General features: G+C 38.9%; 1 protein-coding gene across 6 annotated transcripts in view; it reads left to right on the forward strand.

The window, feature by feature from the left end:
- Adk (adenosine kinase) overlaps window positions 1-14,730 on the forward strand; it is a 422,206-nt gene that overhangs the window by 345,160 nt on the left and 62,316 nt on the right. For 4 of the 6 annotated variants that reach the window (XM_060382086.1, XM_060382090.1, XM_060382089.1 and 1 more), the window contains one exon: window positions 7,660-7,774. The exons of the other annotated variants lie outside the window; for them this stretch is intronic. In XM_060382086.1, the coding sequence (XP_060238069.1) occupies window positions 7,660-7,774 (115 nt within the window). The remainder of the gene's footprint in view (window positions 1-7,659; window positions 7,775-14,730) is intronic. 6 annotated transcript variants of the gene reach the window in all.

Genomic DNA, 14,730 nt, shown 5'->3' on the forward strand with positions numbered 1-14,730 from the left:
CCTTATCTTTCATCTCCACAACTTTTACTTCTTTGCTTTTTCTTTATTCTTATTTTATATATGTAGTGTGCTGCTTGTGTGTATCTTTGTGTACCACATGTGGGCCTACTGCCTGCAGAGGCCAGAAGGCTTTGGATCCTGAAGAACTGGAGGTACAAGCAGTTGTGAGCTGGTGCATGAATTGAACTGAGTCCTCTGCAAGACCAGCAAGTGGTCCTCACCCCAAGCCGACTTTTCAGCCTTTTTTTCTCTTTTGAAATAGGAACTCGTAGCCCAAGCTAGCCTTGAATTTACTGTGGATGCCCAGCTGACCTAGAACTCATGATGATCCTCCTCCTCACCTTTCTGTACCTGAGATTCTAGGAGTGGTCATGTGGTCGTGAAACAGCACTTTTTTTTTTTTTTTTTTTTTTTTTTTTTTTTTTTTTTTAGATAAGGTCTTGCTCTGTGGCCCTGTCTAAAACTCAGGTTCTTTGTGTTTTCCCCTGGTACTATAATTACAGACATGTACTACCATACCTAGCTTCACCTTTTTTTGGTAAAATAACCTTAGTTTTAGAAATTTGCAAAAACAGAACAGAATCTCCACATACATGTTACCTTCCCCTACTGTTAACATCTTAAATAACTGAAGTTTAACAGCTGAAATAAGAAAATTAACGTACATCCACTGCAAAACAAAACGGGAATGTGTTCCAGTCTCGCTAGTCTTTCCTCGTTTGCTTATTCTGTGTGGGGTGTTCACACATGTATATGGAGGTCAGCGAACAGTGTTGGAGAGTCATTTCATTCCTTGCTCATGTGAGTTCTAAAGACCGCACTCATTAGGCTTGGCAGCAAGCACCCTTGCCTGCTGAGCTCTCTCTCCTGCATAGTTTCCCTTTTTCTGTTGAAAATCTAATGCAGGATCCTACATTACATTTGTGTCATGGGTTGTTAGCAGCTTCCAGTCCATGACAGGTTTTTAGTCTTTCCTTCTTGTCTGTGACCCTGATACTTCAGAGTCTGGTTATTCATTTTGTAGAATGTCCCACTCTCTCTATTTGAGTGTGCCTTGTGTTTTCTTGTGAGTGGGTTGAAGTTGGATGTTTTTAACAGGAAAACCACAGAAGTGATGTGCCCTTCTCAGAGCATCATATCAGGGAGGTTAAATGATGTCACAGAGTCTTATTGCTGGTGATGTTAACCTTGATCACTGGGCTAAGGTGGTATCGATTGTTTATCCTCTGCAGCTTCCTCCTTTCTGTTACAGTCTGTAGAAGAGTCTCTGGGACTATTCAGATATCTTTTGTCCAAGAATTTTAGTATCAGCTGGTTATTAATTAAAATGATATTTATCAGTTTTCTCCACTTTACAATTACTGGTTTTTCCATTTATGGTAAGTATTATAAAGGGAGATTTGGTGCTGGGGCTTGAACCCAGGACTTAGCACAGGCCAGACACGCACCCTACCACTGTGTTACTCCCCAGGCCCAACATCTTTCAGTTGACTACTTTCTTAGTTTTGTCAGTAAGTGGAGCCCTAGAGATATTTACTAATCGGTTCATAGTCATACTACTACAGAGTCTCGGTTTGCTATGTCCTAAAGCTCTTTGTGATTGCATCTTTCTGTTGAGGTGCATGATCTTCTGTGTGAGGGACAAGGGCCTAACAGGATGGAAAGGGTGTCAGTCTATAGTGTTGTAAAGATAAACTGAGGTTTTGAGATAGAACTTACAATGCATGAAAACCAACTCTTGTAAGCAAGCAGCTGCTCCTGACCCCAGGGTGAGACACCTGGATTAGGTGCATTGCTAACAGGGATCCTAAAGTGAGCAATGAAAAGATTTGGTAGAAACTGTGTATGTGGATACAATAAAAATAAAAAGGTTGGATAAATCTAGGAAAGTTTCTGGTGTATATTTGAAAAGTTTATTTCAATCTTAAATTATCATTTTATGAGATTAAATTTGAAACATAAGGTTTTCTTTAGTATTAAATTACCAAACTCTGACAGTGAACTGTGGGTTCCCAAAAAGTTGGTAAAAAGAAATCATGTAATCTTACTGTTAATTTATTCTTTACACCATTTTGAAAACTTGATAAAAATGTACTGGTATCCAGCGGATCTGCTGGAGGCTGAAGTCTAGGAGTCTGCCACCAGATCAGGCAGTGTAGCGAGACACTCACCTCAAAACAATGAAAACTGAGGGAGACAAGGTTTCTCAGTGGGCACTCACTGCCAAGCCTGACATCCTGAGCTGGTGCCCAGAATCCATCTTAGAACAGAACCAACCCCTTCAAATTGTCCTCTGACCTCCTCATACATGCCATGGGATGCATATCCACACAAATAAAATTTTTTTAATTTTTAAAACTTTTTAAAAAACATATCTAGTTCACAAGACTCTGCTCTCAAGAGATTAGAGTAAACCTCTGCCTTTTATTAAATATGCATTATATGTAAGCATAAAAATCTTTCAGTAGTAAAATATATTTGTACTAAGAAGATTCGCCTAATATACATTCTAATTAAATGTGCATTGTTTAACAGAGTGAAGATGTTGTTATTATATGGCATTTTGGGTTGCTTTTTTGATGTTATTGTTTCTTTTAAAAAATTTTTATTTATGTTTTTTTCCTTTTTATTATTATTTATTACAATTTGTTCAATTTGTATCCTGGCTGTGGCCTTCTCCCTCCTCTACTCCCCATCCTACCCCCTCTCCCTCTTCTCTCACCCATGTCCCTCCCCCAGTCCACTGATAGGGGAGGTCCTCCTCCTCTTCCATCTGACCCTAGCCTATCAGGTCTCATCAGGACAAGTTGCATTGTCTTCCTCTGTGGACTGGCAAGGCTGCACCCCCTCAGGGGAAGGTGGTCAGAGAGCCAGCCACTGAGTTCAAGCCAGAGAAAGCCCCTGTTCCCCTTATTAAGTAAGGAACCCACTTGGAGACTGAGTCTGTGGGCTACATCTGAGCAGGGAGTTTAGGTCCTCTCCATGCATGGTCCTTGGGTGAGGTATTATTCTCTTCAGGGCCCCCACCAGGGCTGTTTTTATGGCTCTGTTGGTCTCCTTTTGGAGCTCCTGTCCCCTCCAAGTCTTCTTATCTCCTCCCCTTTTTTTTTCACAAGATTGTGTGCACTTTGCCCAAAGTTTGGCTATGAGTCTCAGCCTCTGCTTCAATCATTAGTCTTTCAGAGGACCTTTGTAGTAGGCTCCTATCCTGTTCCCTGTCTTCTGCTTCCAGTGTCCATCACATTTGTCCTTCTGAATGAGGATTGAGCATCTTCCTTGTTGCTTAGCTTCTTTAGGAGTATAGATTTTAATATGATTATCCTATATTATATGGTTCATATCCACTTATGAATGAGTATATACCATGTGTGTCTTTCCACTTCTGGGTTACTTCACTCAAGATGATCTTTTGTTGTTCCCACCATTTGCCTGCAGATTTCATGATTTCCTTGTTTTTAATTGCTGAGTAGTATTCCATTGTGTAAATGTACCACGATTTCTGTATCCATTCCTCAGCTAAGGGGCATCTGGGTTCTTTCCAGATTCTGGCTATTACAAATAAAGCTGCTATGAACATAGTTGAGCAAATGTCCGTATTGAATGGTTGAGCATCTTTTGGATATATGCCTAGTTGTGGTATAGCTGGATCTTGAGGAAGCGCTGTTCCTAATTTTCTGAGAAAGCGCCAGATTGATTTCCAAAGTGGTTGTATGAGTTTACACTCCCCCAGCCTGGAGAGGTTGCTATTGTTTCTAACAGTCTATCTTCACACATTTAAGGGATATTTATTTATTTATTTGTTCTTATTTCTTTCTGTTTGGCTGAGAATGAGAAGAAAAGCTTTCTTATAGGACAAGGGTCAAGAAGGATAGAAACATATAGAGGCATCAGGCAAGCACTGCTCTGGTTAGCATTGTGTGCCTATTCCAATGGTCAAGGGAGCCTTCACTCTACATATTGGGTCCCCAGTGCTGCCCACCGAGATTCACTTTCTTATCAGAGATCAGATAAGCACTGAAAAGTGAGCTACTCCAGGCTAGTTTCAAACTCATTATCCTCTTGCCTCCACTTCCCACATGCTAAAAATCACAGGCATATGCCACTGGGACTGGCTGTCATACTTTTTTAAATATCAAAGTTTTTTGTGTTCTCTCTAACTGTTGTAAGCTATTGTGACTCCTGCTTTGCTGACCTAAATTTTTTTCTTTGTATGTGATTTGTTTTCTTCCTATATATCCTTCATTTCGAGAGTTAAACATTTTGTGGTTTGTGTCTCTTTCTGCATAGATGTGAAACTTTGCCCAGTGATAAGGCAAATTGCCTAAAAAGCCCAGTCCATGGACAGCATTAGAAGAGCATCAGATGAAATCCTGGATTTTCTCTAAATCAGCTGAAAAGATGTTCAGGGATGTACCTCAGTTGGTAAAAAGAATGCTTAGAATAAGTGAGACCCTGGGCTCCATCCCCGCACCACATACACTAGGCACAGAGATATTGCATCTAAACTGTCACCTGCACCCCCGCACCTGAGAGGTGGGGGCAGGAAAATGGGACACATGAGACCCTGTCTAAAAAATTCATATCAATTAATAATAAAAGAGTTGAAAATATGTCTTTTAAAATGAATGCCTCTTTTGTTTTTTCATTTCTTTTTTTGGCTTTTTTTCCTCTTTCCTCCTTCTCTCCCCACCCCTCCTATATAGCTGAAGCTGGCCTTAAACATGCAGTTATCCTGCCTCAGTCTCCAGAGTGCTGGAACTACAGGTGTGGGTCTCTACACCTGGCTCTATAATTTGTCTTTCAGGTTAAGTCATTTATCACATAAAGCCATGATTCTCAACCTTCCTAACTCTGTGACCCTTTTCCTATACTTCCTCACGTTGTGATGACCCCCAACCATAAAATTATTTTAATTGCTACTTGTACTTCTGCTACTGTAATGAATCATGATATAAGTATCTGATATATTATCCCCATAAAAGGATTGTTTCACACATGCACACACACACACATACACACCACCACCAAGGTGTCTTGACTCATCATAAGTTGAGAATGAGTGATAAAAAGTTTCATGGTCTGTATGAGATGAAAAACAGCATCAAAGCTGGGCATGGTGGCAGTACTTTGGAGGCAGAAATAGGTGGATCTCTGTGAGTTGTAGGACATGGAAGAACCCTGTCTCAAAGAAAAGGGGAAAGAAAAGTAGTATTAGGGTTTTGAGAAATAGGTTATACTTTTTAAAACTATTTTTGCTTGTTTTTTTATTTGTTTTGTTTATGTAGTCCCGACTGACCTGGAGCTCACTGTGTAGAACTGGATAGCATTGACCACGCCAATTCTCCCACCCCTCCCCTGGGGCTGGAATCACAGACATGAGCTACCATGCAGGCTTTACTGCCTCCTCCACCTCCTCCCCTTTTTTAAATACAAAAATTACTTTATTCTAATCAACTCATAAAAATAGAAGCTAGATTAATGTAGCCACTCAAACAAACACTTGCCCAGTCCCAAACTCTGTATATTTCAGTGGACTTCTTTGAAGTTAGAAGAGCCATTCTGAAGCTGTGCAACTTCTCTTAGGGTTTTTATATACTTAGCCACTAAAAAAAAAAAAAAGAAAGAAAATTAAAACTTGACCTGTCCAACAAAGGGTACTGGAAAAACTGGATATTCACCTACAGAAGAATAAAGCTAGGTTTGTATCTTTCTCCTTGGACAAACATCAATTCAAAACAGATCAAAGACCTGTGAAAACTTAAACTTCTAGATGAAATACAGGAAATACATAGACAGTTTTCAACAAAAGAAACACAAATGACCAATAATTATTTTTAAAGGCATTCAATTCAACACCCCTAGTCCACCTCACTTCAGAACAGCTACTATCAAAAAATCTAATAGCAGGGCTGGGGATTTAGCTCAGAGGTAAAGCACTTGCCTAGCAAGAGCAAGGCCCTGGGTTCAGTAATCAGCTCCAGGAGGAAGGAAGGAAGGAAGGAGAAGGAAGGAAGGAAGGAAGGAAGGAAGGAAGGAAGGAAGGAAGGAAGGAAGGAAGGAAGGAAGGAGGGAAGTCAGATCATAAATGTTGGCAAGGATGTAAAGAAAGAATCATTAGTGACTGCTGGTGGGGGTGCAAATTAGTACACACATTATGCATATCAATTTGGAGGGTCCTCAAAAAATTAAAAATAGAACTACCATACAGCCCAACTCTTTCACTCCTGGGCATGTACTCTAAGAATGCCGAACCTTCCCATAGAGCTATTTCCACCTCCATATTTATTGCTGTTTGAATTGCAAGGAAAAGGAACCAGGTGTCATGCCCATCACCAGATTGATAGATGATGAAAATCTGACATACAAGTAAAAAATTTTTTCAGCTCTAAATGAAAATAAAGTCATAAACTTTGCAACATGTATACTCAGAATGTATAATATTAACCAAACTCATCCAATCTAGAGAGAAAAAAAATGATCTAATGTGTATGTGGTTATAGTAGAGCATTTAGAAAAGATAACACAAGGTGATGAAAGGTGATGAAGTGCAGATTACTGACAATGAGTCATGAAGAATGTAAAGCCTTTCCTTTAACTATTATTTTTTTAATGCCCCTTCCTATGGAAAATTGTCTTTACAAAGTAAAGTAAGGTTAGCATTTCTTTTTCTCAGCCAAATCTTTGGAAAATTGACATTGCTTTATTATTTAGTATTATTCCCAAGTCATCATAATCATACTCTGTAAATGTCTAAAATAATGAATTAAAGTTTTTTAGGAAAAAAACCTCTCTTTACTTAAGCATGAGGGTACATACTTGTAATTCCAACCTATGGAGGTAAACACAGGAGAATCACAAACTGCAAGCCAGCCGGGGCTTCCCAGGGAGACTCCATCTCAAATACAGATGAGAAATTCTCTAAAACTCTTTAATTTGAAATTTGACTCGATATTTATTTGCTTGTGGTAAGGACTTTTTTCTGGTGATGGGTGGGGGACTAGTTCTAGTAGCCAAGAAGTCCCTCTACCAACTGTCATCATCTTCGCTCAGAAACACTGTGCTGTGTTTGTTTTTGTACTAGGAACTGAACCCAAATCCTTTCATAAGTCAGGTGAAATATTTAAAGTATATCGTGATTATGCAGTGTTTTAGTCATTACCTTTCATAGATGACATGTTAACACACTTTTTAAGATTTTATTTATTTTATGTATGAGTGCTCTATCTGCATGAACACCTGCATGCCAGAAGAGGGCATCAGATCCCATTGTATATGGTTGTGAGCCACCATGTGCATGCTGGGAATTGAACTCAGCTCCTCTGGAAGAGCAACTAGTGCTCTTACTGCTGAGCCACCTCTCCAGCCCTGACACGTTAGCACATTTATAGATTCAATTATAAAGTGCCTGAGTTTTGCTTTGAAATAAAATGAATGGCAGGTATTGAAGGTGAAGATGGAGTAAAATCCATCATAAGTATAATCCCCGGGAGCTCTTGGAGATAAACAAATAAAGCTGTTCTCTTTATTTTTGTGTGGTTAAAAAGGTCTTTTCAAATGTGCCCTAGTAGCCAATGTGTCCCATCAGAAGCAAAATTGTTAACATACTAATAATATTTTCCCTTACTCTACTGATAATGAATTTTTCCCTCTTATTAATAGACTAAAGACATTAAAGAAATAGCCAAAAAGACACAGGCTCTTCCAAAGGTGAACTTGAAGAGGCGGAGGACTGTGATCTTCACTCAAGGACAAGGTGACACTATAGTGGCTGCAGGTATGTGGGGCCGTAGGGATCCAGGGTTAAAGGTCAGCAAGATCCTACATCCTCTGATAGTGTGCTTTCATAGTCATGCTTTCTACAGTTTGACTTTGATATTACTCTCCTCCACCCTCTGGACATGATGCCCTGGTAATCCAGGGTTAAAGAGATCAGCAAGGTTCTACATCCCTTTGATAGTGTGCTATTCATAGTCATATGCTTTCTACAGTTTGACTTTGATATTACTCTACCCTCTGGACATAATTTTCTTGTCAAAACTATAATTTATGAAAAGTCTATTGATGTAGCTTGTTTACTTTTGAAGTTTTGAGGGGTTTACTTATTCTACAAATATCTTTTCTTTTTTTTCATGGTTGCATTTTTTTTATTAATTTTTTTTTATTAATCACAGGTTATTTACTTTGTATCCCAGCCATAGCCCTCTCCCTGATTCCGTCCCAATCTCACCCTCTCTCCCTAATCTCCTCCCATTCCCCTTTCCAAGTTCACTGCTAGGGGAGGTCCTCCCCTTCCATCTGACCCTAGCCTATCAGGTATCTTCAGGACTGGCTGCAATGTCCTCCTCTGTGGCCTAGCAAGACTGTTCCCCCCTTGGGGGACAGGGGAGGTAAAGGAGTCACTCATTGAGTTCATGTCAAAAATAGTTCCCTTACTAGGGAAACCCACTTGGTTACTGAGAATATCTTTCTTTTCAAGCAATACTTTTACATATAAACAGTTACATCAGAATAAAATACATTTATGCTATTATGAGAACTGTTTCTTCTTCTGAATGTTTTCTGTCATTATTGATTTGTTTTTCCAATACAGGGATTTTTTTTTTTTTTTTTTGACAGTCTATGTATTCCTGTCTGGCCTGGAACTCACTATCCTTGAACTCGCCTGCCTCTGACTCATGCCTGGCCCAATACTGGAAATCTTATCTAGGGCCTTAAGCATGCTAAGCAAGTGCTCTACCATTGAGCTATATCCTTGGTCCTTTTTTTATACTTTATTTTCCATAACCTTTTATTTTAAGAGACTGTCTCGCTAAATATCCTATACTGGCCTTGAATTCCTTGTGTAGCCCAGAATAACCTTGAATTTTTAATCTCCCTGCCTCAGCTTCCCAAAGAGCTTGGTTGATGATTATAACCTCAGATTTTCCTTCAAGAAGAAAATTCTCATGTCTGTTTTATGGCATTGAAATTAAATAGGAATTTCACCTAGTAATCATACATATTGGTTAAAATAATATTTTTAATATGACGCTACTTCATTTTAGCTACTATTCAAGCATCTGTTAATTCTTTCTGAATGGTTCATCTTAAATCCAATCAGTTAGCTAATGATTTTTATAAACAGTAATATAATTACTGCCAACGTGTTTGATTAGTACTCAGCTGAATATCGAATATAACATGATCTTTAAAGATCTGCAAAATAAAATTAATGTACATAAAATGTTGAATATAATCTAAAGTATAACTGTACTTCTCATTGTGGATGATATTGACTTAAAAGATCAACAAAACATGAAAAGAGACATTCTACTGAAAATGAAAATTTTCTTTCTTTAATTTTTGATATAGATTCTCAATCTATAGCCCAGGCTCACTTGTAATCTCTGTGTACCCAAGCTGAACTCAAACTTGGAGCAATTCTCTTGCCTCAGCCTTTTAAGTGCTGGGATTGCAATTATGCACCATCACATCTACTAAAGTAACTTTTTTTTATAAGTTAGCATATTTTTAAATTAATTTATGTTTGAATGCATGTATGTTTATGTGAGGATGTCGGATTCCCAACAAATCCCAACAGGAGTTACAGACAGTTGGGATCTGCCATGTGGGTGCAGGGAATTGAATTGGGTCTTCTGGAAGCGCAACCAGTGCTCTTAACCACTGAGCCATCTCTCCAGACCCCTGAAGTAACTTTTTTAGCAAAGTAAACATATAAAAACTGAAAAGGGTCACTGATGAAATAAATTATTGACTAATTTGGGTAAAGAGAAACACACAAGAAGTAATTTACTCAACTTCTTTGTTGTAGACATATCAAAAGGAACCGTGAAATCCTTCATTTCTGTGGCAGGAAAAGAAATAACCCATGAAAGGATATCTCTACATGACACAGACAAGAGCACTATCATGTTACAGTGTGTGGGCCATTTTTGTCCTAAACCAGGCAGGCTTCTTATAGGAAATGTAATCCTACCTCTACATTCATAAAATGCTACTGGGTTGCTCTTTGTGGAGACATCCTTTTTAAGTCTTCCTATATCCAGAAACATGTATCATATAAATGTCTTTCTCACTGTCGATTTGTATAATTTTCTCCAGAATGAAATCTAGCCTCCCTATCTTGTAACAATTTTTGTCTGTGTGAACTTACTTCATGCTTTATTAAATCTATTAAACCACTCTAAGAATGCTTATAATCGGGAATTTATTTGATACAAGACACCAGCTAATCTTGCTGTTCCTACCATATGAAAATGAACTTAGAGGATGCAGTATATTGCGATGCATGATAAATACAAGATGGATAGAGAATCTGTTCAGTGGTGTCAGCTACAAAAGCAAACATGATAAATGTTAATGCAGTTTTGAGCCCTGGGATAAACTATTCAGTGCACAAGCATAGCTGAATCTCTTTGCTGTGTTGTTATTCATGGCAGCCAAATAAATGTCAATAATAAAAGAGAATTAAAGATTTTCATTTCCCAGAGGCAGTCCTCTAATACAGCTTGATCTTTCATTTCATTTGTAATTTGTTCTCATGTCAGGATGCAATCATTCGCTAGACTCTGGGTGTCATGTTAAGTCATTTAATAATGATTAAGAACATAAAAATGCTTGGCCTGTGGGGCAATTCACAGAAGAAATGCCAATTTGTTATTGTTTTCCCTCTTTTCCTATTGAATATGGATCAGCCTTTTCCCACCTCCTAGCATTAAAATCTAATGGAAGATAGGGAGGGAAAGTGTCCCTTAATTTACTGTAAGTGACATTCCAGAATGGTACAAGGCAGTGCTAACACAGTTATTAAAACACTAATTAGGACTCATTGTACCTTAAACCTCACGCTGTAGAGTATTTTCAAATGATCACGCTGTTAAGGCATTTAGCAACAACGTTAACAAAAATCAATTTTCTTGGCATTTTATTCTAGAGACCTATCTCCTTTTGAGATATGATATTTGTAAACCTCTTTTTCTCATAGAGACTTACAACTGAAAGGCCGATACTGCCGTATGCAAATAAATCATCTAGTGAACTTTGAGTGAATGCACACCTCCCTGTTTAAAAGTATCTTCCCACTCTGATAGTCACACCATGTGCAACTTTGGGGTGGGCATCCTTGGAGAGGGGTGTGAGGATGCCAGCAGAAGGAGCTGGAGGAAAGCTGTGCATTGCCAGAAAATTTTCCCTTAGGTAATACAGCTGCTCTGTCTGTTCTCATCTCTGACTTTGAGAATCACTCAGCTAAAGTAGTTTAATTGAGTGGCCACGTTTTATGATTTTGTGGGATGATGGAAACAAAATTAGCCAAATATCTTCTTCAATAAGCCAGGCCTTAGTGTGTGTGTGTGTGTGTGTGTGTGTGTGTGTGTGTGTGTGTGTGTTAAGGACTAGGGGCTGGAGAAATGGCTCAGTGGGTAAGAGTATGTGCTGCTCTTCCAGAGGACCTGGGTTTATATCCTAGCATCCACATAGGATAATTACCTGTAACTCCAGCTCCAAAGAATCAGTGTCCTCTATGAGTACCCACTGACATGTAGCATACATTGCCACAGGCACATTAAAAACAAATAAAAACTTAAAGTATCAAGGGTCCTGGAGAGAAGCTCTGCTCCTAAGAATACTCAGTGGGTCAGTGGGGGTACACACCTTTAATTCCAGCACTCGCAAGGCAAAGGCAGGCAGATCTCTGTGAGTTCAAGGCCAGCCTGGTCTACAAAGTGAATCCAGGACAGCCAGGACTGTTACACAGAGAAAAAGAAAAAAAAAGGAAAAGGAAATGTGGTTACATAAAAAGGGAATAAAGGGAAAAGAGCATGAGGAAGAGGAAAAGATAAATTAAGTCCAATTATGAAACAAATTTTAAGATGTAAATAACATTAGGTAAATAAAAATGAAAAGCAAAAGTTTTCAAAGTAAAAATATTACTGATCAATAATAATTTTAAAAAAATGGAAGGAAGGAATACAGAAAGTTCAGTTTTGCAAAATAAGGAAAAGAAGGAGCAGTGAGTTGGTCACTTGTCATCACACCCAACAACCAGAGTTTGATCCACAAAATCCACTAGTGGGTTTTTGTTGTTGTTGTTGTTGTTGTTTTAAGAAGTCAAAATATTAAAGAGGCTTATTTTTGTGTCTCATGGTTTTGGTATTGGTCTGGGGCAGGTCTGGTTTGCTGGATTGTATTATAGCTCCTCTGTGTTCTAATAGTTTCTGCTGCTGTCCAGTGTTGGCCGAGAACTGGTCTGGCCACAGGCAGATGTGTTGTCAGTATTGATGGCTGTGTTCACTTCAGAAACTTCTCTTCTTTCTTTGTGTGCCTGGAGTTTGTGCTAGCCCACAAACTTCATCATCTGTAGATCAGGCAGGTCACCATTCTCTCCACAGCAAAGCACTCCCTGCTTTGTGCATCTGGAGACATCACTTGTTACTGGACAAGATGTGATAGCTAGCCCTCAGTACATGAAGACTTGAGATAGCAACAGCCTCAAGGAGGAAGAAGGAAGGGTAACTCTGCCTGCCCCTGAGAGACTGCAGGCCCTGTGTATCTGTGAACTATGTGTGAGGGGCCGAGAGGAGTGTGACTGCCACTGTGATCATCCACAGAGCCAGGGTTGATGATGAAGACTGTTTCCTACTTCCCTCTCTATCGTCCCACTTTTTCTCCCTGTTTTTAACTCTCCTGTCACTGATTGACCAACCATTTGACAGAACCTTCCTATTTCTGTCCTCAGAAATAGTCTCATTACCCTGATCTTCTCACTGGGAGTTACATGGAACTTCTACCCCAGATCTACATGACGGAATTGACTTTAGAGAAATGGTCCCACTTCCTAGGGCAGAGCTTCTCTCTTGAATTCTCTTTGAAACATTTCCCTCTGCAGCTCTTAAACCTGTAGAGCTTAACTTATTTTAAGGAAGATTGCAGGAGGGACAGTAGACAGAAACCTAGAGAACAAAGGCCCTGAAAGTTGCAGGGACCCTTCTCCACAGGGCTCTTTATAGTCTGTGCTGCCCAGTAACTTCTGAAACATAAACTGTGGCCTTGGCTTTCTGAGACTGGATTTGCCATTTCGTTTCTACCATGAGTTAGAGATCATTACTGTTTCTGTGAAGGATCAGCTTTGCTATTTGTTATGATCAAGTCAACAGTGCATTTACAGCCAGCGAGTCTGGGGTCTGTTAAGGTTTTAAACCTTAAGCCTTCATAACAAATCCGTAAATATTAAAGATCTGCAGCCTTAACTCTAGGAACTTTTGGAAGTCAGCACATGTGGAAATCAAGATAGGTTGGAAATAGACATGTTTCTTGGTTTCATAACATTACTTTGTATTTTCAAATTTTTTAAGTACCAAGATCTGTTGAGAGAAAAGGAGAAAATCATGGTTTTTAATTTAATTTCTTTTTGAGATGTTACTTGTTTTTATTTTATGTTCATGAGCATTTATTTGTCTGAATGTACATCTGTGCACTGTGTGCTTGCAATGCCTACAGAGGCCAAAAGATAACATGGGATTCCCCTGGGACTGGAGTTACAGATACTGTATGCCTCCATGTCAGTACTAGGTGTCAAACCTGGGTCCTCTGGAAGAGCCACCGTGCTCTTAATTGTTACCCATTTCTCCAGCCCCAAATCATATTTTTAAAGAACAGTTGGCTGCAGTAAGCTTTTAGATGTCTGCTTATTGGTATTTGAGTATATGAAGCATCTCAGAATGGGGATCACTAGATTTCTTTGACAGGTAACAATAAGAATCTAACTTAGCTTGTTTCTTGTTTACTTACTTGTAAAGCATGGTCACATTTTTCTTTACAATCCTGACAATTGGTCTGTGTTCTGTCTGCAACTGGGTCTTAGGTGTGGTACTATGTAATAAGAAATCTCAATTCAGCTTCTAAACATAGGCAGCTTTTCCTCATAGTTACTCTGTGTTTACCTGATTACTATTGGGGTGATGAGTTTTCTCTAGGTAAATTGTACTAATTATGTTTTTGAATGTTTACCTCTTGCTTTAGTGGTTCAAAAACCAACAAAAAAAAAAAAAGTTACTTAAGATAGATAGGAGGTCCAGAAAGAAGACAAAGTGGTTCAGTTAAACAAAAAAGAAGAAGAAATATACACATACAAAAGTACATGTCCTTTTCTCAAAGAGAATTTATTTATGTACCACAGAGAAAATATACAGTGGTAGCCAGGCATAGTGGTGTGTGCCTTTAATCCCAGCCAGCACTCAGGGAGGCAGAGGCAGGTGGATCTCTGTGAGTTTAAGGCCAGCCTGGTCTACAAAGCAAGTCCAGGACAGCCAGAGCCACACAGAGAAACCCTGTCTCAAAAACAAACAACATAATACACATGATGTTTCTTAAATATCACTATATATATATATATGTGTGTGTGTGTGTGTGTGTGTGTGTGTGTGTGTATACCACTATATATAATGGTGCTTCATATAATTTATATGTATTTTTATGTATATAGTATATCGTATATATTATATAGTGGTATTTTTTTTAAAATATCATGTGCAGTATACCCAAAGCTGTGCTATAGAAATAATGCAAGTATGAGTTTATATCTAGTGATCAGAAAAACAAGTAACCTAGCACAAAGCCTTGGCTTTGATCTCCAGTACCCTGCAAAGCCAGGCGTGCTGGCACACACCTATAATTCCAGCACTCAGCAGAGGCAGGAGGATCTGGATGTGTTTCATACCTGCAATTTCATCA

The sequence above is a fragment of the Meriones unguiculatus genome, chromosome 4, assembly GCF_030254825.1.
Source record: "Meriones unguiculatus strain TT.TT164.6M chromosome 4, Bangor_MerUng_6.1, whole genome shotgun sequence".
Lineage (NCBI taxonomy): Eukaryota > Metazoa > Chordata > Mammalia > Rodentia > Muridae > Meriones > Meriones unguiculatus.